The sequence below is a fragment of a genome, unplaced genomic scaffold (genome assembly GCF_019419815.1).
Source record: "Pyrus x bretschneideri cultivar Hongxiangsu unplaced genomic scaffold, Pyrus_bretschneideri_v1 Contig57, whole genome shotgun sequence".
NCBI lineage: Eukaryota > Viridiplantae > Streptophyta > Magnoliopsida > Rosales > Rosaceae > Pyrus > Pyrus x bretschneideri.
The window spans coordinates 685792-713193 of NW_025999795.1; the positions used below are offsets into that span (position 1 = coordinate 685792).

The 27402-nt window shown below is 41.2% G+C and overlaps 2 protein-coding genes and 1 non-coding gene across 3 annotated transcripts; 1 reads left to right on the plus strand and 2 right to left on the minus strand.

Moving 5' to 3' along the window:
- Positions 1–286: 286 nt before the first annotated feature.
- LOC103932228 lies at positions 287–3109 on the minus strand. Its single transcript, XR_007253385.1, has 2 exons — positions 2972–3109; positions 287–1972 (listed from the first exon to the last, which is right to left on the minus strand). It is a non-coding gene; the product is annotated as an uncharacterized LOC103932228 (transcript).
- Positions 3110–19263: 16154 nt separating this feature from the next.
- On the plus strand, positions 19264–21598 carry LOC103932229 (sec-independent protein translocase protein TATB, chloroplastic). Its single transcript, XM_009341787.3, has 6 exons — positions 19264–19534; positions 19636–19757; positions 20283–20342; positions 20427–20709; positions 20966–21106; positions 21205–21598. Exons 1-6 carry the CDS (start codon positions 19321–19323, stop codon positions 21312–21314), a joined length of 930 nt encoding a protein of 309 aa, XP_009340062.1. The 5' UTR covers positions 19264–19320; the 3' UTR covers positions 21315–21598.
- An 88-nt stretch (positions 21599–21686) lies between these two features.
- Positions 21687–27182, minus strand: LOC103932230 (N6-adenosine-methyltransferase non-catalytic subunit MTB). The gene is made up of 7 exons (XM_009341788.3): positions 26924–27182; positions 23993–26700; positions 23598–23681; positions 23359–23463; positions 23128–23236; positions 22426–22577; positions 21687–22210 (listed from the first exon to the last, which is right to left on the minus strand). Exons 2-7 carry the CDS (start codon positions 26687–26689, stop codon positions 21767–21769), a joined length of 3591 nt encoding a protein of 1196 aa, XP_009340063.2. The 5' UTR covers positions 26690–26700; positions 26924–27182; the 3' UTR covers positions 21687–21766.
- Between the last annotated feature and the right edge of the window lie 220 nt (positions 27183–27402).

Sequence of the window (27402 nt, forward strand, 5' to 3'; positions counted from 1 at the left end):
AATGGTTGCACCCAATCCACTACCCCTACAATGTTAGACCAGTGAAGCTCATGCCCTACATATTCAAGGCACTTCATGCTCTCCATCCCTTTCCTTTCATTCCGAGTTTGAACCTGGTTCCGGCTATGAAACCGATTTCTGTTGTCGGATTCACAACTGGTTAGGGCAAAGAAATTGACTTTCGAAGATCAAATGCATTAGATTTCCGGTAAGGCTCGTAAAGTATGAACTTTCGGACCCCTTTCCGGATGGACTGTTACGCATCTTCAAGCACCAATACTCAAAATGGCGTAATTCGACCTTTTTATTACACATGAACAAAAAATAGTCCACAACACAACTTCTACATAAGTGAATTATATCCTCTGTATTAACATCAAAGTACAAAAAATGTTCTAAAGAATGCTCTTTGAGCACTCACACTAACAATTCTACAATCTATTCCCCTGTCAGTTATCTGTTTTCGGTCGTAAGAAACTCTCACCTCTGCAATCCATTCGTCGTCAACAATGTGATCCCTGGTTTACCAAAGCTATACACATCCGAACAAGCCATGTTGAACCATTGCTATGTCATCCAACTCCTGGTTGTAGAATCGGAAAGAAAGTCCAGTCATTACAAGGCTTAGATTCCTTAGCAGCAACATTTTTGTTAGCCCACCATTCCGAGCCAATGTTGGACTTACTCGGAACTTCAGCTTTTGTGTTATCAAAATTAAACTCCTTTGTCGAACCAAGTGTGATGGATCTTTGCTTCCGGTAACCTTGATCTTCCCCTTCTCCTGAAGTATTTTCAGGAATTCTACTCAAACTTTCCTCAACATTAAACTCATGGTGATTGTTGGAGTCTGTTGACAACGCCTCTTTTTCAACTGCGTATTCTGCTCCTCTATCATTTGAAGATTCCGTTGCAGTTCTTAATGCTTATTTGCAAGACAGCATGCAACATCTTCACCAGTCAATTCAAATGACACCCTGTGATCAAATACAGTTCCACCATTGTGACATCCACTCTCTGAGTTGGCCAGGGATGCCACCTCAGAAATCTGGTTCTCCATAAGGAAACCGTCTCTAGAGGCTGGCCCCGTACCATCAGGCGTCAAACATCCAGAACCCAACCTGGAACCAACTCCCACACCATTGGGGGTCAAACATCCAGAACCTAGCCTTGAACCTAGCTCATAGCCATCTGGTGTTAATGTTCCAGAACCTAGCCTGGAACCTAACCCCGCACCATCTGGTGTCAATGATCCAGAACCTAGCCTTGAATCCCACTTACGAGTGGTAAAATGCTCAAAACCATAGAGCTTTGGAGCTTCCCCCATGCGAAACTCAAGCATAGGGTGTCTGTCCGGAAAAGGAGAAGATGTTCCAGAATTTGATATTGCTGATCCAGGTGATATGAGATGACCACCTGGACTTCCTGGATATTGTTGGTAAGGCTGGTATTCGTATTGGGACAGTGGAAACTTCTGGTTGTTACTACTATTTCTACGTTGTCGGTCCAGTGAAGATGACAGAAGTTGAGCAAATGGAACTTCAGGGGATGAAGGTGTAGTCAGCTGAACGGATTCAGGAGGGGGAGTGAATGGAGCAGTAGATGGTTCAGTGTTGAATGTAGAGAATACAGGTGGTGACACTAACTGTGTCTCATATGCATAAGGGCCTATGGAAAACATGGATGCAGGTTCACTCGAAGAGTAGGCATTGGCAGAAAGGGAAGTGAGGGACAGATATCCAGCAGGTGATTGGGTAGCGGATGGTGGATCGGATGGGAGGAAAGATGCAGGCGAAGATGGAGGGGCAATGAATGGTAATACAATTGTGGTGGAGGTTGTTTGGTTACCAATGGTAGAAACTGCAGCTCCTGGCACTACAGGCTCGGGAACGAGGACAGCATGACCAATTCGCTTGTTATTTTTATGTGACCCGAAGCACCAATATAGGCTCCAGCAGCTTCCCCATCTTCTTTTCTGCAGTCAAATGGTAAAAGATTGTCAATGACTCAGTTTCAAAATTAACACCAAAAAAATGCACGAAAGACACCAGAAGAACCTACTCAATTTAACACCACAAAGATTTGAATTCACTCTCAACCCACAAACGAACATCTCTAAGATACTGACTAGTAAAAGAACTTCACGTACAATCTTCGAAATGAATAAAAGTGTCTTATGCAATTACTTATACACCATTCTACATCACAGTAGCAACTGAATCAAAGTTGGCAACTGAAATTGAAATTTACAATTAAGGGTTTAAATTTATTCTGGTGTACTGGCACTCTAAAAGCCGCTTCTATAAAAGCCACCAGGCGACATCCTTTGTAGCAATGGCGACAAGAAGGAAAAGTTGTTAGGATGGCAAATAGGTCTCCTTCCCGGCTGGATTTCTTCGCCGAAACTCCAAACTTTCTAAACTATGAAATGTTCACCAGATACAACAACAACAACAAAGCCTTATCCTACTAAGTGAGGTGGGTGTGAAATTCTATGAATCCTAAAACGCCACTATGCTCGGTTGTGAGCTTCTGCTAGATGCTATCTAGCAAAATCTGGAACTACATCAAAACATACCTACCAAAATACTAGCAATTGAAATAAAACGAAGTCACCATATAGCAATACAAACACAATAAAGACTCCACTAAACTAAAATTAAAATAAAATTTTACACCTTTATACTAATCCATCATTAAATTATATGAGTTCAATCAAATTTAAGAATTTCAAGGATTATTTGCACTAGAAAAACACTCAAAGATTCATACTTTCCACTTTTTTGGATGGAAAGTAAATTTAAGAACGCAAGATCTAACCGCCCATATCTGTGTGATTTTGATTCCCACAGTTACTCAGCAACCAAACAGAGTAGTATCAGTATAACAAGGATCCAAAAATCAGAACAAATTGAGAGAAGAGAAAAACACACATGCATAAAGATTTGTATGCAGTAGAGAGAGAGAGAGTTACAGAGACGGTCGTAGGTTGGGCTCGAGCTTCGGCGGAGACGATGGCGGTGGCGGCGGCGTTGATAGTGTCAACGCTGCTATTCATGACTGCTTCTGTGATCCCACAAAGCTCGTTGCTTTGCTTCTGGAGCTAAATTCCTCAGCTTTTTTATCTCAAATAAACAACTCCGGCGAAGGATTGACCAATTGGGTTTCGAATTCCGAGCTACGAGGCCGGAGAACGACAGTTTTTCCGGCGAGATTCAACGGACATGGCGGATTCGATCTGGTAATGAACGTTTCTTGAAGCTGAATGAATGAATGAATGAAAATGTGGACTTGCATTGTATATGCAAACTCTCTTTCTTGAAATGGGACCCACACATTTATTTTTTATTTTTATTTTCTAACAAAATTCACGTGACTACGAGAATGATAAGGATTAGTGTTGCCCTTACCACGACGTGAGTTTGAAAATTTATCGTTTGTAAAATAAAAAAAAAAAAAAAAAAAAATCAATCTCGAATTATTGTATTGCTGCATTATTTTATTTATTTGGTTATCAAATAATTAGAATATTGGATACGCGATGATGATGGCGATTAACCAAGGAAAAAAGAAATTAGCTGCACGTGGGCTTGCCGCTTGATGCATTATTCTAATTTTTGTTGTGAAATTATCAAAAATAAAATAAAATACTTTCATGTGTGTTTTATTTATTAAATTAACAGGCTGTGTATAATCTAATATGCACAAATCTGTATTATTCATAGATCCAGCAAAATGTCTGCAATATTTCTGTTAAAGACAAATAGTATATTAATGACGCAAGCATAGCATGCAACCACCCCACTCTTCCATACACTATTATAATTCCTCTTTTTCTCAACTATTATTGTTAGATTCACTCAGCAGAAACATAGACACATATGTCATATATAATTATACAAGCAGAAAAATATTTGAAAAAAAAATCTTCCTTCCATTTGGATAATGATATATGACGTATGTACTAATGTCCCGATACATTGAAAATATCTCATCACAATGATGTTATATGTTTTTATTTTCATAAGGAAATTATTATTGGCACTCTAAAATTCTTATTTTGCACTCCAAACTTTCTATATTTAGAAAGAAAAATACACTTGTAAAGAGTGTAGAATGAGATTTTTGAAGTGCCAATAACAGTTATCTTTCATAAATACAATAAGTTAATCCCTTCTGGAAGGTCTCTATTATCTATGATAAGATATTTTTGTTCGTTCTGTATCTCTAATCACATGGACGTACCTATGAATCTCTCCTAATTTGATAATTATCGATACAATCGATTCCACTGGTTCTATGTGATACATGTTTTTCAAACACAACAATGATCTCATCATGTTGATAGATTCCCTTCATTGAAATGAAGACGAACTTGTTCCACAAGTCACATTTATTTAATGTTGACAAGTACGTTCACATAAGAAAAACTAATACTAACTTACATGGAAAATTTGTCAGTAATACGATTTGATACTTTAAATATATAACATTTGATAGACTAAGCTGTGTTTTTGACACATTAAAAAAACTTTCTTACTGTGGCCATGGCTTTCACAAATTAATGATTAAAATCTTACAAGTTGGGGGTTAATTAATTGGATAAGGGATTGGACAAGCCAGCTGCCATCTCTCTCTCTCACACTCATTTTTTAATTATCTTTATAATTTGTTTAGTCAAACACATTTAATTAGTTAATAACAAAGATTCTATTATAAGAAATTAATGAAAAGGGTTTGAAAACTTTGAGTTTTAACGATTATGACAAAATAAAGGGTAAAGTGAATAGTAACATAATTGATTTTTTAATGTAAAAATGTAATTTTTCGTTAAATTAAATAATATCGGAAGCTTTTCGTTAAAATTTCGTTTTATTATGTGGTTCTAATTTAACAAGTATGTCCCACCACCAAGTTAATGATTTAGCGGTGATTTTAATGGGGAAGCAGGAAAGTTACTAGCAGCAGTGGTGTGACCGCACGAGATTCTCGTGACTTGTAATATTCTCGATTTCTGCTTTTTAGGTTGCGGGACGCCTCTCGTGACTGCATTCAGTTGCCATCCCCACACCCCAATAGAAAAAACCGTCAATTTGCTAACTCTTCAAGTTAAAATATAGAATTACTTTTAACTACGATATCTGAAATTTCATTTTGATCTCACTTTGTCCTTATCACTCAAAAATTACGACTTTACTTCCTAAAACTCAAAATTCGTTACACTTTTGACTTATGGATTCTTTCTTCTCCCTACAACTTATAGGTGGCATTTTAAAACATATGTGGGATCCAACACCTAATAAGACCATGTTACCTGGCGCACCCAAATCACACTCAAATAAAAAATTAATAGATTTAAGGCAATGTTGAGCAAACTTTGAGTTTTATGGAGACAACTTTCAAGCTTTAGGGGGTAAACTGGGATCAGCTCTAGGGCAAAGTGAAGCAAACTTTGAGTTTGAGGAAGTAAAGTGGTAACTTTTGAGTCACAAGGAGCAAATTGAGACTAAAATCGAGTTCATAAGTGTAACTAAAAATAAGTCTAAAATATAATACAACATTTTAGTGGGCCTGATTAGGAAGAATGGGATCCAGTCTGGAGCTTTAGTTTGGAGTTTATGGACCGAGAGAGTCCCGTTCAAATAAAAATAAAGAGATTAGGAGTGTTTAAGTTTTTCGTTCATAAAATAGGCTAGTAAAATGAACTAATAAGAACTATAAAACTGAAATTATATACCCAAACTCCAAATACAGAGATCCAAAGTGAAATTTGAACAAAAAAAAATTCCAACCGGAAAGGAAAATATAACTGGGCAAGGTATTAATTTTTAGGGGTTTTTGGATCTAGGTCCAAAAACATAGGTAGTTTATGGGATTAAGTCTAGTTATCCAATTACATATTTTGATATCAATTTTGCCCCTTAAGATAAAAATATTTAAATTCTTTAATTTTTTTTATCAGTTATTCAGTTTTTAAATTTTGAATATTTAAATACTCAAACTAAAATATTATCTAGTAACTACCTACTATTTATGAAGAAAACAAAACTGATATAATCTAGTAACTACCTACCTATTGTATAGGAAGAAAAATGCTTTATACCTACAAAGTAGACATAATCTACCTGCAAAACAAAAATAAACTACCTATTGTATCAGAAGAAAAATGCTAACCTACATGGCGGAACATAGAAATATAAATATGATATAATATACCTCCATTAAAGGAATGAATTTGGAGGGAAGAACACAAAAATATCACCCATGAAAAGAAGAGACAAAAAAGAGGAGGATTGATAGAGGGAATTGTTTGGAAGAAGGAAAAAAGGAGGGATGAAACATACTGGGGGTTGAGGTGATTATATAGCTATAACTAATCCTACAATTAAGGAATTAGCTAAATGACAAATAATCCCATAATTAATAAATTTTGTGTATTTACAACAATTCGTAAGCCTATGGAGTAAATATGGTACAAATCATAAATAAGCATACGTGAAATTTCAATTATTGGACATATTTCAATGAAGTGGACTAATTCTACTAATGACTCACAAAATTAGATCTATATCAAGTTATCTCTAATTTTTTTAATTATATTTTCCACTAGGATAAAACCTTTGGTCAAAGATGTTCACGTACGAGCGATGGCCTTGTGTTTTCCGAATGGGTATTTGTGCGCACCCACGTGCGTAAGATAGCGACATGCACATACACTAAATTAAACTTGCACGGGTGGGTGGTTCTCTCTTTTTATTATCATCATCCATCCATGATCCATCCCATTCAATCCTCTTGCTTTCTGAACCCCCCCTTTTTATTATTATTTACCTTTTTACCTTTTTACTTTTTAATTATTCAATTTCATGTTACCTAGTCTCCCGCACGCTCACATTCAGATTCTGCTCTTGAAATTTATGATGAAATTCACTTTTCTAGACATCACTTTGGTTACTTCTACAAACAAAAGTTAAAAGTTGTATATCAAAAGCCCACCAATTCCAAATTAAATTGATGGTGTGGTTATTGAATAAGAACGATACATTAGTTATTCAGATATAAGATAAATTTATTTTTAAGACTACAAATTAGTATTTCAGACAGTACTTATATGCTCATAAGAATTTTGAATTAAGCCTAGATATTGAACTGGGGAAAGGGATTCTCTTCGGATCCCTTCTACCAAATCCACCCAATCACCTAATCTAGGTATTTGAAATTTGATCCAACAAGTTATTATAAATTTTAAAAGGGCCTCCTGTTTGTAGTTATTGAATCAAATTTCAAGAGCCCGAATTGATTGATTGGATGAATTTAGTGGAAGTGATCCGGAGAGAATCCCTTTAACCACGCCTAGTTGTCTCTAAGAGTTGATCCATTTAAGGAACAACTAGGTCTCCCTAGGTCTCGAGATCCTACGAAAAACGTTAAAAAAAAAACTTGGAAATGGCAGCCTGATATAAGACTGGAACCAACTTACCAAATGTTTGCTAAAATACACACTCGGCATATCTTGGCAGAGCACATCAAATATTGATGGACTAACCTTTATAGCATAGCTCAACATATGTCGACATGCTTACACGAGTCTCAACACGACACAACTCGGGAGCCTAATTCAATGCTTTCCATGCTGGCCCCACCAAACGAGACTAAATTATACCATACAGGTTTGGTTACATTTAAAGTGAATAATGTGATAATTCTATGTTTCTAGATCCACCACCCATGTAACCAAATATTGGAAAAGGGCAGGGGTCCACAAGTGAGGGGCAGCTACTAGATATTTCACAAAAATAAACCTCTCATGGGGTGGCTTGGTGTGGGTACGGCCCTACAAGCCAAAAGCTAAACCAGCACACCACATGTTCGACTTATCGAGTAGGTGGGGGTTCGATCGCATACTTTTAATATACAAACACATGCATAACATATTCTATGTATATAAAAGATTTATATCAAGATCCTCCTTCATAAATTATGCCCCTTTGCAAAATTCTCTCGTCGGAATAATTCAAGATCATAATGCTTTGGGCGTATGGATGAAGGTCAATCATTGTTGTGGGATTTAATGCATGAATCTCTTGCTGATAGTGTTTGAAATTTATTCGATACGGTCAAAATATTAACAAAATAAGAGAAAATATGGAAATGCGAAAATCTAAACTCTATAAAATATTACAGAAACTCTTAAATTTGGTTAAATCCGACAAATTTTATCAATATTTCCTACATATAGGCAAGGTTCTAAAAAACGTTAGGCCCTAGTCTGGCGGCGGGCAAGGGCCTAGCACTTAGGCGGCTAGGCGGGGCCTATACAGATTTATGTAAATTTATTATGTATCTTGTAAATAAGTGTCTATTTACACTTAAAATAAAAATAAAATAAAAACTATACTTGTATGGAATAATGATAAAATGCAAAAATAGAAGTAGAAGAATACACAAAGTACATCCATCCAACAAGTTCAATATTTAAAAAACAGTAAGCATATAATCATTATGAGAAGTATTCTTGGATGATAGACTAAATTATTCTTGTTCATGATCCTTGCATTGAATTGGACATAGAGTAAATTATTTAACATTGTTGTATGTAGTTTTTTTTTTTTGTATGTATATGAGTTCTCCAATTCATTTCACAATCGAATGAACTTGTAGTCAATCCATCCTTTGCAAATTAGGTACACCATTTCCATAAGTATACCATCATGAAACTAAAAAATAAAAAAGCACACAATCAATTAAAAAAAAAAAAAAAATCAAATCTGCCTAGGACCACCTTGGACCGGCTAGGTACCGCCTAGCCCGCCTAGGACCGCCTAGCTCCAGACCGATTTTTCAAAACAATTTGCTTTAAATCGCGGTGGGTTTTCACTACCTAGCGCCTAGCAAATTGTCATATGACATTTCTTAAAGTTTCATTTTAAATGACCATGTTTTTTTGAAAATTTCCATCATCGGAGTTAACCAATATGGGTACATATTGTAAACACGAGAAATTCCTGAAACAAGCGACAAGAATACGTGTACAAAATATATATTTTGTATTAATGATTTTGGGGTTACAATCTCTTTGTAATTTGGTCCTCTGATTCTATCTTCGAAGGGTGTACGTTTGTGGATGAATTGTTGATCCAAAGGGCCGTCGGGGCTTGATCTTAGGATGAACAGTTGATGAATGATGAACACTTTCTTCAAGGGGCCGTCGGGGCTTGATCTTGAGTTGGTGGGAGTTCTTCAAGGGCCGTTGGGGCTTGATCTTGAATTGGTGGAAGTTCTTCAAAGGCCGTTGGGCTTGATCTTGAAGGTTGGTGGATGAGCGGATCTTCAAGGGCTTTTGGGCTTGATCTTGAAGGTTGGTTGGATGTGAGGATTTGTTGAGGTTGTTGATCCAAAGTGGCCGTTGGGGCTTGATCTTAGGATGAACGGATGATGAACGATGAACACTTTCTTCAAGGGCCGTCGGGGCTTGATCTTGAGTTGGTGGAAGTTCTTCAAGGGCGTTGGGGCTTGATCTTGAAGGATGAACGGATGCTGAATGAATCTTCAAGGGCCGTTGGGGCTTGATCTTGAAGGTTGAACGGATGATGAACGATGAACGGATGTGTGGATTTGTTGATCCAAAGGGGCCGTTGGGGCTTGATCTTAGGATGAACGGATCTTCAAGGGCTTTTGGGCTTAATCTTGAAGGATGAACGGATGTGTGGATGATGAACACTTTCCTCAAGGGCCGTCGGGGCTTGATCTTGAGTTGGTGGAAGTTCTTCAAGGGCCGTCGGGGCTTGATCTTGAGTTGGTGGAAGTTCTTCAAGGGCGTCGGGGCTTGATCTTGAAGGTTGATGGATGATGAACGATGAACGGATGTGTGGATTTGTTGATCCAAAGGGGCCGTTGGGGCTTGATCTTAGGATGAACGGATCTTCAAGGGCTTCTGGGCTTAATCTTGAAGGATGAACGGATGTGTGGATGATGAACACTTTCCTCAAGGGCCGTCGGGGCTTGATCTTGAGTTGGTGGAAGTTCTTCAAGGGCCGTCGGGGCTTGATCTTGAAGGTGGATTTGACGAAGAACGAAGATTGCTTTCTTGATCCTTCGGGATTTGCTTGAGAGCTTTAGAGTTTCAAGGCTTCTTTCTTTCTTCCTTCCTTCTTTTCTTCTTTTCCTTTCTCCTTCTCCTTCCTTCTTTCTCTTCTTCCCCCCTCCAAAATGAATGCCTTGGCCTCCTATTTATAGAATTCCAAAACTTGATTTTTGGATTTAAATAATCAGATGAAATAAATCATTTCTGCCAGGTGTTGACACGTGTCACACTTGATGACTTTTCCAATTTATTTCGATTTTTCGTTGAATCACACGCTACATGTAAAATTTATGTGACACGTGAACGTTGAAATTTTAATTATTGGTCAACATTTATTTCACCGAAATTTTGATGTCTACAAATGCCCCCACTTCAAGGCGCGTCGTAGGCATGTGTTTGTCACGTGTAGAAGATGCGTTTTGAAGTTCTTTAATGTAGATGTCAACCCAAGGGCCGTCGAGGCTTGATCTTGAATTGGGCTGGAAATTTCTTCAAGGGCCATCGAGGCTTGATCTTGAGCTTGACTGGAAGATTTTCTGGTTTCCTCCAATCGTTGATTTTCCGCAGGCTTAATCTTGAACTGGGATGGAGGATTCTTTTGGTCTCCTCCGAAGGTCTGAACTTACTCCTTTTATCTGGAGTTGAATTTGATTCAAGGGTGGTGAACACTTGATTTTGAATCGGACTTGTGATTTCTTCAAGGGCCATCGAGGCTTGATCTTGAACTGGGCTGGAGGATTCTTTTGGTCTCCCCCTATCGTTGATTTTCCTTTGTGCTACTCTTGAACTGGGCAGCAGGATTCTTTTGGTCTTCCCCGAAGGTCTGAGCTTACTCCTTTTTTTCTGTTTCTTTGTTCAATCTCTCCAATTCGTATTGAAGAGGGTCAGAGGATAGCTCAGCATATGCAGTTGTAGCTTGTCTCCACATGCTTCAATGCATCATTTTCACTTGCCTTACTTGCTCCCCTTTGCAGAAGTGGTATTTCCTTATGCAGGTTTAGCATCTTCTCTTGTACTATTTGTTCCTGATGCAGGAGTTGAATGCAAACCTTGCATTTGAATGGACCATCACTTCTTGGTGGCAGCGCAAGTTTGAGTGGAGGTTCCGACATATTGCTTTCTCTGTCCTTGTCCTGGCAGGTGAGAACAAGGGCAAAGGAAAAGATAGGGGAAAAGCATGATATGAGATACCTTTGCTTTCGCCCTTGATGATATGAGATACTTTTGCCTTGGTGTCATTTGTTTGCAAGGGTATTCTCGGAGAGGAAGAAAACTGAGCATTTTGAGATGCTTTGCTGGGAGTGTACTCTCGGAGGTGAGGAAGAGTTGGGCATTTTTTTTTCGCAGGTCTGCCTTGCCATAAAAGATGAAGGTCGACATATATAGGGATTTCCCAATAGCAAGTGGTGGTACTGTTCTTTTACCCTTGTCGACAAACGTTTTGATCCCGCAAATTCGGCTTTTTGAAATAGTGACGACTCTTCGATCTTTGAATACGCCTCTTTGATTTCTGAACGACGCCTCTTCGATTTCTGAACAAGCGTCTCTTTTGACAAAGTGGCACGCGTTTTCTGAAAAGCAGAGAAAGCATCGCCGAACTTTGCGCTCGTCAGCTAAAGATGTGTAGCTGCGATGATGACCTCCACGTGATCTTTTGACAAAGTGGCACCCGTGCTCTGAAAAGCCGCGAAAGCGTCGCCAGCCTCCACGTGTTTTCAACTTTGTCGGAGATCTTTTGACAAAGTTGAACGCGTTTTCTGGAAAGTCGAGAAAGCGTCGCCTAACTTACGCCGGAAAATCCAGCTTTTGAGATTTGCAGAGCGATGTTTCTTCACTTTTGAATAAGCGGCCCTTCGATTTCTGAACCAACGCCTCTTCCTTTTTATAGAGGTATTGATCACCTGTAACATGCATACTTTGAAGGCTGCTCATTCCTGAAAATCATCTTCGGCCTTTTGAGTTTTAACTCCATCCACCCATCTCTTTTAACACCTTTGAAAAATGGCTAACCCATCGAACCTTAGCTTAGAATTGAGTCTCAGCAGTGATCCGGTTGCGCCGCTTCAAGGTAATGTATGGTGCCCTTCTTTCTTATCTTCTAACGGTCCTCTTACAGGTGAAGACTCCGTGATGCAGGACGCCACAACAGCTACAATAGTAGCTAGGAACCTCCTTACTCCAAAAGATAGTAGGCTGCTGTCGGGACGGTCCGATGAGTTGGCCGTTCAAGAGTCCCTCGCTCTTAGTGTTCAGTGTGCGGGCTCTGTGTCCAACATGGGCCAACGCCTGCTTGCTCGGTCCCGTCAGGTGGAATCATTGATGGCAGAGGTGGAAGATCTTAAGCAGGAGATTAAACAGCTTAAGTACGAGAATAGAAGTTTGCATGTGCTTGCAAATAACTATTCGTCGGGCATGAAGAGGAAGCTTGATGAAATGCAAGAATCTCAAGGTCGCATTCAAAGTGACCGTCAAAGACTTGCGTCTTTCTTCCAGAGGCACATTTTTCCGGCGTCATCAAGCGTTCCACCAAGTATTGGGGCCTCGAATGATCTATCTTCGGTGCCTCCGGCTCCTGGAGTTTGGCCGAGTAGTGGAGCTTCACGTGAACGACCTTTGTGAAAGCTCCATCTTTTTTTTTTTTTTTTTTTTTTTTTTTTTTTTTTTTTTTTTTTTTGTACAAACTTGTAATTTCTGGAAAATCAATGAACATGCTTTGTTTTATTTAGTGTATTGTGCTAAATACAGAGAAAACATGTACATCACCGTCCATCATCATTTTTTTATTCTTTCCTTTGCTTTCGGTGGCGCTGATCCACCGTTCATTTATATATATATATTTCAGATGGTGCCAGAAGCACCACCATTGTTTCTTTTTTAATTTTTTTTTATTATTATTCTTTTAAAAGATGCTTCCCAGCATCATAATTACTACTTTTTTTTTTATTATTTTTTTATTTTTTCTTTTGAAATATGCTTCCCGGCATAATCATTGCTACTTTTTTTTTTTTTTTTTTTTTTTTTTTTTTTTTTTTTTTTTTCTTTATAAGGCCATCTGCAAGGCTGAGTTCGTGGGTGAAAACCCAGGCGAGTCCGAGAGAAGACGGAGGAGATCTTTGGGTGTGAGTTGACAAACTTTGATTTTGTCACTAACATTCAAAGGCAGCAGCTATGGCGGAGGTGCAGAAGCAGCCAGAGCTTGAAGCAGAGTGTAAGGCGTCGAGCTTGAAGTGGAGGAATTACAGCGGCGCTAGGTGATGAGCTGTTGTTGATTTTGATCATGGTGGCCAGGGTGACGAGCTCGAGGTTTGTTGGCAGCGTGAGGAGACAGAGGGAAAAGCTCCACCATCACCATTGAGCACAGGCAAGGAGTACAGCCACTGAGCACGAGTACCGAGCACAACCACCAAGCACATCCACAGCAGTGAGTTCCCATCTATCGCCCCTTGCCTGAAGATCAAGATGGTTCGTTATGCCCCAATCGACGATGGCACACTAAACCCACCACAACATCATAATGGAAAGTCTGGCACCATTCCGTGGCAAGCTCAGACATGAGCGACTGCCTTCATGTCATCAAACCCAACTAAGCTCTTTTCTCCATCCAAGCCCAGATATTGCGGTGCTCTTGTCCTACTCCCAAAAGCCGTCAAAGAAATAGAGGTCGTGTCCACGAACTCCTCAATCCCCACGATTCCGACAGCATCAAAGTCCTCAATACCGAAACGTGTCAGGTGGGTCACATTGAACGCTATGTCGCTGCCGTCCTTACCTCCTTGATTGATTCGAATTTGATTTCCGTCGAAGGCGTTGTGCGAAATATACGCTCTAAATCCAACAGGTTCAAGATTCCTTGCCAAGTTCACATCTTTGCAAGATTTGAAGCCTTTTCCCTCTGGGAAATCAGCAATTTTGCAATCTGGGCTGCCGCAATTTCCGATTCTGACGCGTCTTTCACTCTTTTTATCAGTTCCATGGGTTGCATAGCAAAACGAATTTCTTCAGATTCTCTTACATACCTAAGTGCAGCTGAATTGAGGCGAGAGGCGGAGAGTTTGGAGCGAGAAGTAGCGGAGGAGAGAAAGCCCTGACGCAGTGGAAGCGCCGTGATCAGGTTGAGCAAGCACATCATTATGGTGGCGCTCCTGAACGAGAGCCTGGGCCGCCATGATTGCTGTCCCTCCATCGTTTTCTTCTTCTTCTTGATTGCTGTATCTTTTGGTGATTAGAATGCTAATTGAGCTGGTATAAATTAACAGCAGCGAGAGAGAGAGGAAGATCGACAAAGAGAGAGCGCCGTCCCCGGCATAATTTGCGACTCCAAAATTGTCCTCGTTTTCTTGCTGGGTTCCTCAAATTGAAGCCGAAAGCTTCAAACTTTTAGCAGATAGGAGTCCTTTTGCTGGGAATTGAGGGTGAAGTTTCCGGTGGAGTGAAAGAAGGCCTGACCCGGGAGCCCGCTGCCGTTGACGAACGTCTGAGTCATGTACACCAGAAAGAACCACTCAGTATCGGTCACTTCCTGATCAACGATGGCGTCGTCTGCTGACGTGTCGGCTGGCGGCGGAGGGAGAAGGCTCAGAGAGCGCCGATGGGGATGACCGACTTGAGGTAGAGGTCGCGGGAGATGGAGACAGCGTCGACGAGGCGGAAGACGCGGACGAGGAGGAAGGCGAGGGAGGAGCAGAAGCTGGAGCTTTTTTTTTCAGATCTGTCGAATTGCAACTAGAATTGCAATACTGCAGTTAAAGATTCGAGCTTTTTCTCTGAATATTTTATTTTGGGGGTCATACCAGGCTTTCTTGGAACTCCAGCGGGAATGACCACCACATCCACACCTTTCAAGGAACTGGGCAACTCAGCTGCTCCAGTGAAATCGAGAACTTCGGAGGGAGTGTTGCAGTGATTCAAGTCAGCAGCGACACCCTTGACATTAGCAATATCGTAAAGATGCAGGGAGGAGACCAAAGGCGTCATCTTGATCAGAAGAGCCAGTGGCTGACCAATCCCACCAGCAGCTCCAAGAACAGCTACTTTATAAGAGGCCTGGGGCTGGAACTGAGACCGAACCACCTGGGCATCCTTGTGGGCTTTTCAAGCGAAAGAAACTCGAAGAGCCTTGGCAGTTTCTTTGCCTGAGAACGAGGTCTCGGTTTCGCAATTGAAAGATGTGGTTGCCTTGAGCCCACTGAAAGAGCTCTTGAGCAGGTTTTGGGAGTGAGTAGGGCCCGGTTCTTTTGGGTATATGGGACTTTGTCCTCAACACAACAATCCAGCCCACCATTTTGGGCTTGTCGACATTTTGCTTTTTTTTTTTTTTTTTTTTTTTTTTTCTTTGGAAACCAACAACATGTAATTTTTTGTACAAAGAACGTAATAATATTGACTTTCTTTAATGAAACATTTATTTATTTATTTTGATGTGACTGTACTTGAAGTTTTGAAATTTCAAGTTGCCTACGTACTCTTCCAAAGAAGAGATCAAGCCATAACGTAGTTCAAATGAGTGATGGTTTTAATGATGATTTTGATGATGATTTTGATGATGATTTTGCCGTACACAGTTTATGCTCTTGCGGGCCAGGAGCGTCTTGGTGCCGTTTGCATTTTCAGCTCATGCAGGCAAGGAGCGTTTTGTTGTCGCCTTTTATGCTCGTGCGGACAAGGAGCTTTGGTTGTCGCCTTTTAGGCTCGTGCGAACGAGGAGCTTTTTAAATTTGTCAAACAATCTTAGAGGGGCATTCCTTGCGATCTTCATAGCAAGGAGTCTTGACTGAGTGATTGAAGAAGTCTTTGGGGAAGAAATCGCGCATCGTGATGGCAACGGACGATCTTTGTGTCATAACTTCATCATCCTCAACACTTTCATGTAGCTTTGAAGGTTGACGGTAGCTGCTTTGCCCCCTTTCCGATTGGTGAACTTGTGGAAGAGACCTATGTTTCTTGTGCATTTTCTTTGGAGTGACATAAGTCCACCCTTCAACTTCACTTGACTTGACTGACATGGTTTTGGAGCATGCCCCCAGCGGTTGAGGTGAAGATTTTGAGTTCAAAGAGCCAGAAGTGACGGTGGTATAGTTTGACTTCACCACATCATTAAGATCTAGCTCGATGATCCCTTTCTGAGCCAACTTCATGATGAGATCTTTTAGCACAAAGCACTTTTCCGTCGGATGACTAATGAAGCGGTGGAATTTACAGTACCTTGGACTGTCAGTACGGTTCATATCTTCTGGCCGTTTGCACTCAGGTAGGTCGATCACCTTTTTGTCAAGCAAGTCTTTCAACATGGCAACCACGTCAGAGTCGGGGAATGGATAAGTCTTCTCTTCAAGCTCCTTCAAAGTGCGTCTACGTATCTCTTGATCACGAAAAGCTTCGGTTTGAATTGCCTTGCTTCGTGTAGGGATTTTGACTGGAGTTGTGTTGACCGTCATTGCTTCCTTGGTGGGTTTCCACGTAGCCTTATCCACCTTTGGCCCCAAAACTTTGTCATTCTTGTAGTCGGCGATTTGTTCTTTCTTCCCATGACGGTTGATGCTTAACTCCATATCATGGGCGCGGGTGGCTAACTCCTCAAATGTTCGTGGTTTGATGCCTTGAAGGATGTAGTGTAGTCCCCACTGCATGCCTTGAACGCACATCTCAATGGCAGAGGTTTCAGAAAGCCGATCTTTGCAATCCAGACTTAAGGAGCGCCATCTATTTATGTAGTTGACGACAGGTTCATCTTTCCACTGTTTCGTACTGGTCAGCTCTAACATGCTTACAGTACGACGAGTGCTGTAGAAACGGTTGAGGAATTCCCTTTCTAGCTGGTCCCAACTGTTGATAGACTCAGGTTCGAGGTCAGTGTACCAGTCAAAAGCGTTACTTTTCAGCGAACGCACGAACTGTTTGACGAGGTAGTCTCCCTCTGTCCCAGCATTGTTGCAAGTTTCAATGAAATGGGCGACATGTTGCTTCGGGTTGCCTTTTCCATCGAACTGCATGAATTTTGGGGGCTGATAACCCCTTGGCATCTTCAAAGCATCAATCTTCTTGGAGTAAGGCTTTGAGTACAATACGGAGTCATGCGAGCTTCCTTCGTACTGTGTCTTGATAGTGCTTGCAATCATCTCCTGTAGTTGCTGGATAGAGAGAGATCTCATGGATGTCGTGGCTTGGTCTAGCTTCAGCTTTTCTTCGACTTTCTCCACTGGTGGCTCCTCTTCTTCGTCGCCTTCTTTCTTTAATAGGCCAACAATTGGGTCAACTTTCACGTCGGGCAGCGCATCTAGTTGGTTGACAAGTGCGGCAATTTGCAAGTCCTTCTCTTCCACAGTTCGTGTGAGCTTTGCTATTGCTTCATTCATCTGAGCTAGCTGCTCCTCGATTGAAGTTGCTCCAGTGGTCATGACTTGCATGGTTGTACTGCCGCTCGAATCAGCTTCGGAGAGTAGGGACTCTGAGTATTTCTTTGGGCTCTCCCCTTTTGATGCCCTTAGCGAGGCTAGGGTGATCACAGGCTCGTACCTCAGGTGCTCTTGTTCCTTTGACAGAGTTAATGCAGGGGCGGAAGCTGCGGCAAAAAGATCTCTTGCCTTACTTCGGGTTATGATGCCCGAAATATCACCACTTGCGGCGATGATGTTCTTGTTCTTTGCTTTGATTGCAGGAACAGCTTGATCCTTTCTTGATGCCATTTGCGTTTTTTGATGATTTGAGGATAGAGATGAGAGGTAGAGATTGTCCCACTGGGCGTGCCAAATTTGTAAACACGAGAAATTCCTGAAACAAGCGACAAGAATACGTGTACAAAATATATATTTTGTATTAATGATTTTGGGGTTACAATCTCTTTGTAATTTGGTCCTCTGATTCTATCTTCGAAGGGTGTACGTTTGTGGATGAATTGTTGATCCAAAGGGCCGTCGGGGCTTGATCTTAGGATGAACAGTTGATGAATGATGAACACTTTCTTCAAGGGGCCGTCGGGGCTTGATCTTGAGTTGGTGGGAGTTCTTCAAGGGCCGTTGGGGCTTGATCTTGAATTGGTGGAAGTTCTTCAAAGGCCGTTGGGCTTGATCTTGAAGGTTGGTGGATGAGCGGATCTTCAAGGGCTTTTGGGCTTGATCTTGAAGGTTGGTTGGATGTGAGGATTTGTTGAGGTTGTTGATCCAAAGTGGCCGTTGGGGCTTGATCTTAGGATGAACGGATGATGAACGATGAACACTTTCTTCAAGGGCCGTCGGGGCTTGATCTTGAGTTGGTGGAAGTTCTTCAAGGGCCGTCGGGGCTTGATCTTGAAGGTGGATTTGACGAAGAACGAAGATTGCTTTCTTGATCCTTCGGGATTTGCTTGAGAGCTTTAGAGTTTCAAGGCTTCTTTCTTTCTTCCTTCCTTCTTTTCTTCTTTTCCTTTCTCCTTCTCCTTCCTTCTTTCTCTTCTTCCCCCCTCCAAAATGAATGCCTTGGCCTCCTATTTATAGAATTCCAAAACTTGATTTTTGGATTTAAATAATCAGATGAAATAAATCATTTCTGCCAGGTGTTGACACGTGTCACACTTGATGACTTTTCCAATTTATTTCGATTTTTCGTTGAATCACACGCTACATGTAAAATTTATGTGACACGTGAACGTTGAAATTTTAATTATTGGTCAACATTTATTTCACCGAAATTTTGATGTCTACACATATATCAACATATCCATCGATATTTCAACAAATTTGTATATCACCGATACCGATATTTTAAACACTGCTTACAAATATGTTTTAGTTCAGTTGATTAAGAAATTATGTTGCTTGGATTGTAGTAGAATAAGGTGAGCCATCTTTAAGAAGTGACTTAACCTATAAAAAGATGTTTTGATCTCGCTGCGCCTCACACTCGGAATTCGATCAATTCTGGATAAATTAAAGTAGCTTAGAGTATCCGATTGTTTGAAAAATCATTCAACCCATATACCAACGTTTACTTCTGCAATCAAGGTCTTGTGTTCGAATCTTCCTTCACTCGCTGTCCCTCCCCTGTAACTGAAAAAACAGATAACATCAATCATTTGGGCCAAAGAAGAGCAAACCAACAACATTTGGGCAGTGTTACTGGCCCAACAAAAAGTATAGATCAAGCCCACATTTCAAGGCCCACCCAGAAATGCCGAAAACTGAAAACACATTTAATGTTTCTGGTTGGTATAATTTTGGACCGTCACCAGAGCTCATGACTCCAAAACTATCAAAAATCTCGAACTGATGGCCATGGCGTCCATCGTTGCTGCTGCTCCTACCACATTTGTGTGCTCGTCGTCATCCGCCGCCAGAGGCACAAAAGCAGCCGCCTTCCGCCGCAAAGACCCGAAATTTCAGCTCTGTTCTGTGGTTCCGCCACTGGGTCTCAGCCCTTTCTCGCCATGGACTGGGTTGAAGCATCTGGGCGTCTCGTTCGCACCGAAGTCTTTGAAATTAGGTAGCTTTTCAGCATTTGGGTTCATGGGTTTTTCTTGGATTTTGCAATTTGTTTGCTGTTTTGGTTAATCAGTCCAGCTCGTTTGTGATTTGGCGGTGCAGAGAGGAAGAGAAGGTGTAAGGGTATGGTGGTTTATGCATCGCTGTTTGGTGTTGGAGCTCCTGAGGCTCTGGTTATTGGAGTAGTGGCTTTGCTGGTTTTTGGTCCCAAGGGACTTGCTGAGGTGAGTGGTATGTTATATTGTAGCTGGAAGTTTAGGTCTGAAATTGTTTTGTAGAAGACACTTCTACTCATTAGTGCTTTCATCCGAAGTGCTTATGCTGGAAGCACAATCATGTTTAAAATCCAAGATTTTCCTGAAAATGCTTTTGGAAGCACTTCCCAAGTAAGCACTTGATAGGTGCTTCTCTCAGGAAACACTACAAATGCTTCCATAAACTAGAAACACTTCTAAACGTTTCTGTCGTCAAAAGCGCTTTTGACCTTCCCAGAAGTAATCCCAAACGAGCCCTTAATTTCTCATGTGGATGCATGTATTCTCGGTTTAAGTAGCAGGGATAGAGGGCTGTGGAGGGTTAGGGCCTGATTGGTATATGAACCCCTCACAGAATTGTTGTTGATCAAAACTCATTGATTGAAGTAATGATGGGGTCGAGGATGACAAGCTTTAGAAAAAAAATTGATAACCTTAGTGTTGACAATTTAGCAGATCTTTTGGCATTCCTGAGTAACGATTATCTTCGTGCAGGTTGCTAGGACATTAGGAAAGACTTTGCGTGCTTTTCAGCCCACCATTAAAGAACTTCAGGTAGGTAATATTAACTTCATTTGAAATGTATGTTTATGCCTCTTATGAGAAGGATGTCAATGTTGCATGTACGTGCATCTGCAGGAAGTTTCAAGGGATTTCAAGAGCACCCTTGAAAAGGAGATCGGTCTTGATGACATTTCTAGTTCAACAATAGATGCATTCAATGGCAAGAAAATGGATACTACTTCAACCCCTTCATCAACTACCATGACTGAAGATTCCAAAACTACGATTGAAGATTCCAAAACCACGGATGAAGATTCCAAAACTCCAGACATTTCAAGTTTATCGTCAATAGATGCATACAATGCCAGAATAATGAGCAAGAATTCAACTTCTTCATCAACTGCCACGGCTGACCCCAGTAAGCGATTAATATGTCAAATTGCCATTAGATCATCTGACACATTATGGAAGTTTTGTGAAAATTTATGAGGTTTAGGATATGAACCAATAATAGGAAAAATGACAAATCCAAGTAACTAGAGGAAAATACGTTTAGAGGAAAATATTCACTGTTTAGCCATTTTTTTATCGGATTCATGTTTTCGCTGTATGATTCAGTGCATATAGTTTCTTGTCTCTTTATTAAATCCTGACCTGTCAATTATCCAATGCAGATGGGGTTCCGTCACCACCCAGAGCATACACCGCAGAAGAGTACTTAAAGATCACAGAGGAGCAGCTAGCAGCTGCCCAAAAGAAGGCACAGGTATCTGCTCCAGCAGAAAGTCAGGTTGAACCTCAGACTCCATCTCAAGGTTAGTCGTCGTTAAATCTCTCTCTTGATAACTTTGTTGAATGTATACATCTCTATCTCGCTGTTGTTAACATTGTTGTATGCTTACATTGGTAACAGATACAGCTGAAGAAACTGCTGCAAAAACGCCTTCACCCCAACCACCTCAAACTGTTGAAGAAACTGCCGCTGGAACGCCTTCACCCCAACAACCTCAAAGTGAGACATAAGAACAACTCACAGTTGATTGACGGATGCTTGCCAATTTTTCGTAACTCTCAAATTTGTCAAGTTCGAGACATGAAGCTTGACGGAGGATGAATGGAGCTGAGAAATCCCACTTTTGTTGTTCCTTCTCAATTTTTGTTGATGGAAATAGTTTAAGTCCATAGAATTTCTGTATAATTGGGTACAAAAAGGTGCCTGTAATCTCATCTAAGAGCATGATTTTGACCTAGTACTGATGCAGAAACGCCATCTTTTTAGAAAGTGACATTTCGGTTTGTTTCGGGTTTGTACCGCGGTTTCTTCGACTTCGAAGATTATAAATTCAGAGCAATTTTATTCAAGATGAAAGGGAAACAGATGAACAATAACGAAGATGGACGCATTTTCTTTCCATTTATACAAGAGGGAAAAAGAATTACAATACAAATAAAAAGAAATATCACTCCTCGTTTCGTTACAACAAATTCATGTGCCTGTGAGACTCAAAATCTAGAAACTCTCCATTTGGCTGTCCTGAGTATCCATACATATCATAAACCTTATCATCTGACGGCATACTGTTGCCGTCTCGCCCTTTAAAACCCTCCATTGGTGGAGGCCCCCAAGGAGCTGGAGTTGAGGGATTAGAACTTGAAGCTTCTTGGTTTACACCAAGAGCAATTGGATTTTGCGGTGAGTTTCCGGCAGGTCTTCTGTTGGAGGAATTTGCGGGCGTAAGAGAAATGGATGATGAATTCTGCTGCTGCAATTGCTGCTGGTTTTTCATCGGTGACTTGGGCCGAAGGGTCTCTATGTCTGGAGTTGTCACCACAAGATGAGGTGCCTCTGGAGGTGGGTTTCGTCCACCCCCTCCTTGCCAAACCTTCCCGTCCTTGTCAGCAAAGTTCTTGGTATATCCCTGGACAAATCATGAAACAGATTTTCGTGTCGACAAGGGAACAAGATCGATGCAGTGTTATAATTAACCGACTTTAAACCCACTTCTGGGCATGTATGGTTATTCATATTCCAATGAATAACTCATGATTTGATAAAGAAATAATTTCTACTTTGCAACATAAAACCAAACAAAAAAAAAAAAAACACCAAGAATTTGAGCTTAAGCTATTTTACCTCGGCATTAAAATTCGATGAGGACAGTCCTTTACCAACAGTCAGCCAGCCGGACCGAATGTTGTGGTCTTCACCAAAGAGCTCAAGCCTTCTACGGCCAAGGGCAAAATGCTCAATAATCCTGTACATATCCTCAGGCTTTTGGGTTGAACCTGCAATTCCGAAGGCATAGTTTAGCATCCTAGGTTCTCATTTTCATTGCTTTAGATGCAAAATGGGATGGTATCACAAGAACCAAGAATAATGTAATATCTCCCCCATTCCTCATTTTGTTTAATTGTACGAGGGTACGACTATTTTTTATGTGTTTACACCTAAAGTAAAATTTCGCTACAGAGATAATTGTGTCACCATTTATGCATGCCACTACTATTTTAAAAAAACTCGCTTAATATCTAAAACATAACAGAAATAGCAAGAAAAGTTTATTCCTCACAGGCAAAGGATCAACAGTTGCAAAGAATACCAAGTTATTTTGCTTATATTTCGTTACATGTATATAAACCAACAGCATAAAACATCTAACTCATTTTAGACACAAGGAGCAAACTCAACAGCAGACTAAGTTATTGCCACCAGCTCATTACACATCATACGACTTGATCACAGAAACATTGAGATAAACACCCACACTATTCTTCAGCTTTAAACCATGATTCACAGATAGTAATAAAACTCAGCTTTCTTGATGTGGTTACTAACCGTACGGGGGTTCCTCGGCTATTATCACATCTGTATCAATGTTGGCGTGAATTATGTGGCCATCAGTGCTGCGACGAACGGTGCCTTTTATTCCCATTAAGCAATGTTCCTTCATTGTATTGGCAACAGAACAAACTATTTAAAAAGCAATTAACGTACCACAAAGCATTTTCAACAAGGGGGGAGGGCAGTTAATAAGATGAAGGTGTACACAAGAAAAATTACACCAACCTTTGAGTGCTGAAACAAAGTATGAGCATCATGGCGCAAACCAGGAGTTGCATTAGTTTTGTTTGTCTTCACCCAACATATATCTTCACACCTACGAAATCCCCACTGCAGGACCACATTGATTAGATGTAGATAATCACAATTTGTTTACACAAACATATTATCCAACATCATATTACAGCAATAAAGGCAACCACACGTTGTGTTTAGAATCGAATAAAAAATTCTGGATTAAATACCTTTTTTAGACATTGACGACCCTGCTCAAGACCCATGCCATCACCCACCCAAAGAAAAATGAAAGAAGGTGTGTCTGCTATTGCCTGAGAGAACAAAAGACAAAAGTTCAACTATTGAGTCAAATGTAAGAGGAAGCACATAAAGGCAACAATTAAACCTGTATGGCATATGAATTAGTCTAAGTGTCTAATATAGTAAAATACATATAAATGTATGTGCAGCTTAAAGAATATTAAAATGCTAATATTTAATCATATGAAGCACCTGTTGATAACTGATTTATGATTTACCACTATGAAGTTAAAATTAAGCAGCAAGTTTGCCATAAGCTCGTAGGGATGCCTATTTCTAGTCTTTTGTCAGGGAAACAAAATGTGATTTGCAGATATACTACCTCAATCTTAAGATTCATTATTTCTTCAAACGTCCAATACTCTGTGTGGTCAGCAACACCAGGAGCACGATGAACGTATTCCTCCCAAGGTGGATCCACGAGAATGACATCAAACTTGGTTCCAAAGAACTCTGGGGATAGCTCAAACTCTTTCAGGTCGCACTTGTAATACATGGGATGTGAAGCAGAATTAGCCACAATCTCATCCTTTTTCTGTATAAGCTCCCTCAGCTTGGGGTAATCCTCCACAACATTTGTAAGCTCTAGCTCCCTGATGAAATTCTGGGGTCGCATACCAGTATCGACAAAATTTTGCGAGTAATCATTCTGCTCTCCTCTGGAAGGAGCTTTACCAGGAGGTCCACTACTTTTATGAGGAACCCAACCACCTTGATTTTTATCAGCCGGAGTTCCTCGTCCCATTGGTCCTGCAGAATTAAAACCAGGGCCAGATATGTTTGGAGGAACTCCTCTTCCATGGCCAGATTGGTTAAAAAACATGGCAGGGTTTGTCGGAGTACTCATATTAGGAGGAAATCTTGGGCCTGATAATCCAGGAGGGACCGAGGAGAGACCAGGTGGGACACCTAACATATTCATGTCAACTCCCCGAGCCCCAGGCCACACAGGAGGAGAAAATGGTGGAATGAAGACGCCAGGGGACATTGGTGGACCTGGAGCAGGTGACATGCTAGGTGTAAGTGGCTGCAAGGGTCCAGGTGGTGGCATTCCAAGAGGGCCAAACGGCGATCCCATTATTGGAAGTGGGATTCCTACCGGTTGGCTATCTCTTCCAGTAAGCCTACCCCTTCCTCCTCTACCTACTCTACCCCCTTTCATCCCTTGTGAAGCATTTCTATTGAAGGAACTTGGCTCTGCATTTCCATATGGAGGCTGTAAGCCACCACCAGAACTTTGGCCACCAGCACCACGCCCAGGCATAGAACCTTTCTGTCCTCGACCTTTGCCTCCATAGGCATCAGAGTCCTCCCTCCATGAATTCTGATCTCGCAGGGAGTTAATATCATCTGAATATCTTTCCTTTGAATCTTCTCTAGGTGGTCCAGATCCATACATATCACTCCTCCTTGTCCTGTCATCCTGCAGATATGCCCACTCTTCATCACTTGGCGCTGATCTCCCATCAGATTGCTGACCAGCTTCGGTCCTCCTAGCAAAGTTGGATGCTGAGTCTCCTCTTCCGTAATCTATAGGCTTAGTTTGGATCTCAATCACATCGTAATTTTCATTTGAAATTCCAAAATTTGATGAGGTCTTCACAGCTTCACCACGGCTTCCATCTTTCCTATTACCAGACCGACTGTGAGGCCTTTCATTGTCAGTCCTCTCACGACCATGCCGTGGCAGCTCCCACTCTCTACCATGATCATAATTCATGTCCCCATTTTTGGAGTCTTTTTCACTACTACTGGGTTGCCTTCTTTTCCAGTTCTCTTTGGAACCTTCTCGGTCCCTACTCTTGTCAGTCCAGCTTTCATCTCTCCCTTTTGATCGATCATCTCTATAACCATCTTTATCCAGTTCCTTCCGCTTGAGATTAAAACTCCTGTCATAATCCATCTCACAGTATTCTGAATCCTGATAACGCCTCCCACTCCGCTCAGGTGTCCTCGTCCTGGTGGTACTTCCTCCTTCTCTAGGACCCTTGTCTTTCGTCCCCGCATTTGCTTCATCTGCATTCAAAGACCGCTCCTTGCTTTCAGCAACATCCCGACCAGTTGGAGTTCTCTGCTGTCTATGCTTTTCAGTTTTCTCCCTGCCTGATCTATCTTCACGAGTGACAGGACTATCCCTGTTGTCTTCTTCCAGTGTTTCTGGCCTGGTTTTGCTCTTACTCTTTTCCACATCAGGTTTTCTCTCTTCCCTGTTAGATTTGGTAGCCCTATCACTGTTTGAATCCACACCCCGGATTCTACTCTCGCTGGGTTCATTTCTCGCAGAGACACTCTTCTCTTTAGAACTCTCATACTTAGGATCAGAAGGCTTACTGCTTCTTGAATCGGATTTTTCATAATGACTTTCTTCTGCCTTTCTCCCACCTTCTGAATCATCCCATCTTCTTCTCGAGGTCTTCACCTGTTCAGAAGAACCATGTGTCCTCTCGCGGCTGCTCTCCTTACTCTCCGAATGCCTGGAATCTCTACCAAGTGTCTTTTCAAGCTCTCCGTCATGGGGTCTTTCCTCTTTACTCTTACTTTTACTCTGAGAATCCTCATGCTGTGTAAGCTTTGAGCTCATTTTCCTTCTCTCACTTTCTTCAGCTCGAACTGACTCTCTACCTCCCAACTTATCTCCGCCATCTTGCCTGTTCTCTAATTCCCCGTCCTGATACCAACTGCTCAACTTTTCCAAACTGCTCTCTTCTTGTTTTTTCTTCATCTGCTTAGAACGCAACTCTTTTCTTGAGTCATAATCGTCTTCATCACTATCTGCAATGCTAGAGCCACCTGATCTCTTTCGGCTCTCACTTCTGTCCCCATAACTTCTCCTTCTTCCACTGCTCTCCATTCCTCCCGTGTCTTCTCCATTACCGGACTTTCTTGATCGGCTTGACCTGTGCTTCCTCTTATCACTGCCCTCCCACTCTTCATCGTCTCCAGCCCTATCACGCCTCAAATCTGAGCTATCCTCCACCTCTCGTTTCACATGACTCCGACTACGTTGAGGAGAATCCATCAAAACACACTCTAAGAACCAAAAACACAAGTCAATAGCTTATAATTCCAAGTGTTTAGCACAATCCCAACAACACAATCAAAATAAAACTGGAAGTTCGTCCACCTAAAACCCTAAATTCTCAGGGGTTTGACGCTCACATTGTAATCCAATCACACAAATCACCAAACATCAAATACAGTAGAAACTAGGGTTTCCGAATCTCAAATTTCGTAGAATCTGAATCGGACTTACCCGAGAAAGAATCCGCCGTCCGTTAAACCTCGACGCCGGCCGCAAATTCGTTAGTCCCCTTGGACGTATGAATATATTACTGCGACGCCCTCAAACTTTGGAGGGAGGAAGACAATAATATGTTGGCGGGTGGGTGAAGTGAGAGTGGGCGATGGGAAGAGAGAGAGAAAGCAGAGGGAGGGAGAGAGTATTTTTCCGTAAAGCGCCCTAAACTCCGGTTCGAGCGCTGCTCTAACCCAACCAGTCGCCTACTGTCAAAGGAATCCGAATCCTGAGAATTCAGAGATAGTTCGTGTATCATATGATCAGAAATTATTTTAAATATTTTTATTTAAAATTAAACACAATCAGTACCCGATAAAAATTGACTATATGATGTACAATAAATAAATACGATTTACAGATTCTCATAATTCTCACCAAATGGATCCGAAGAGGATCCTGTTGGCTGTCAAAGATATAAGCGGTTGGATATTTAA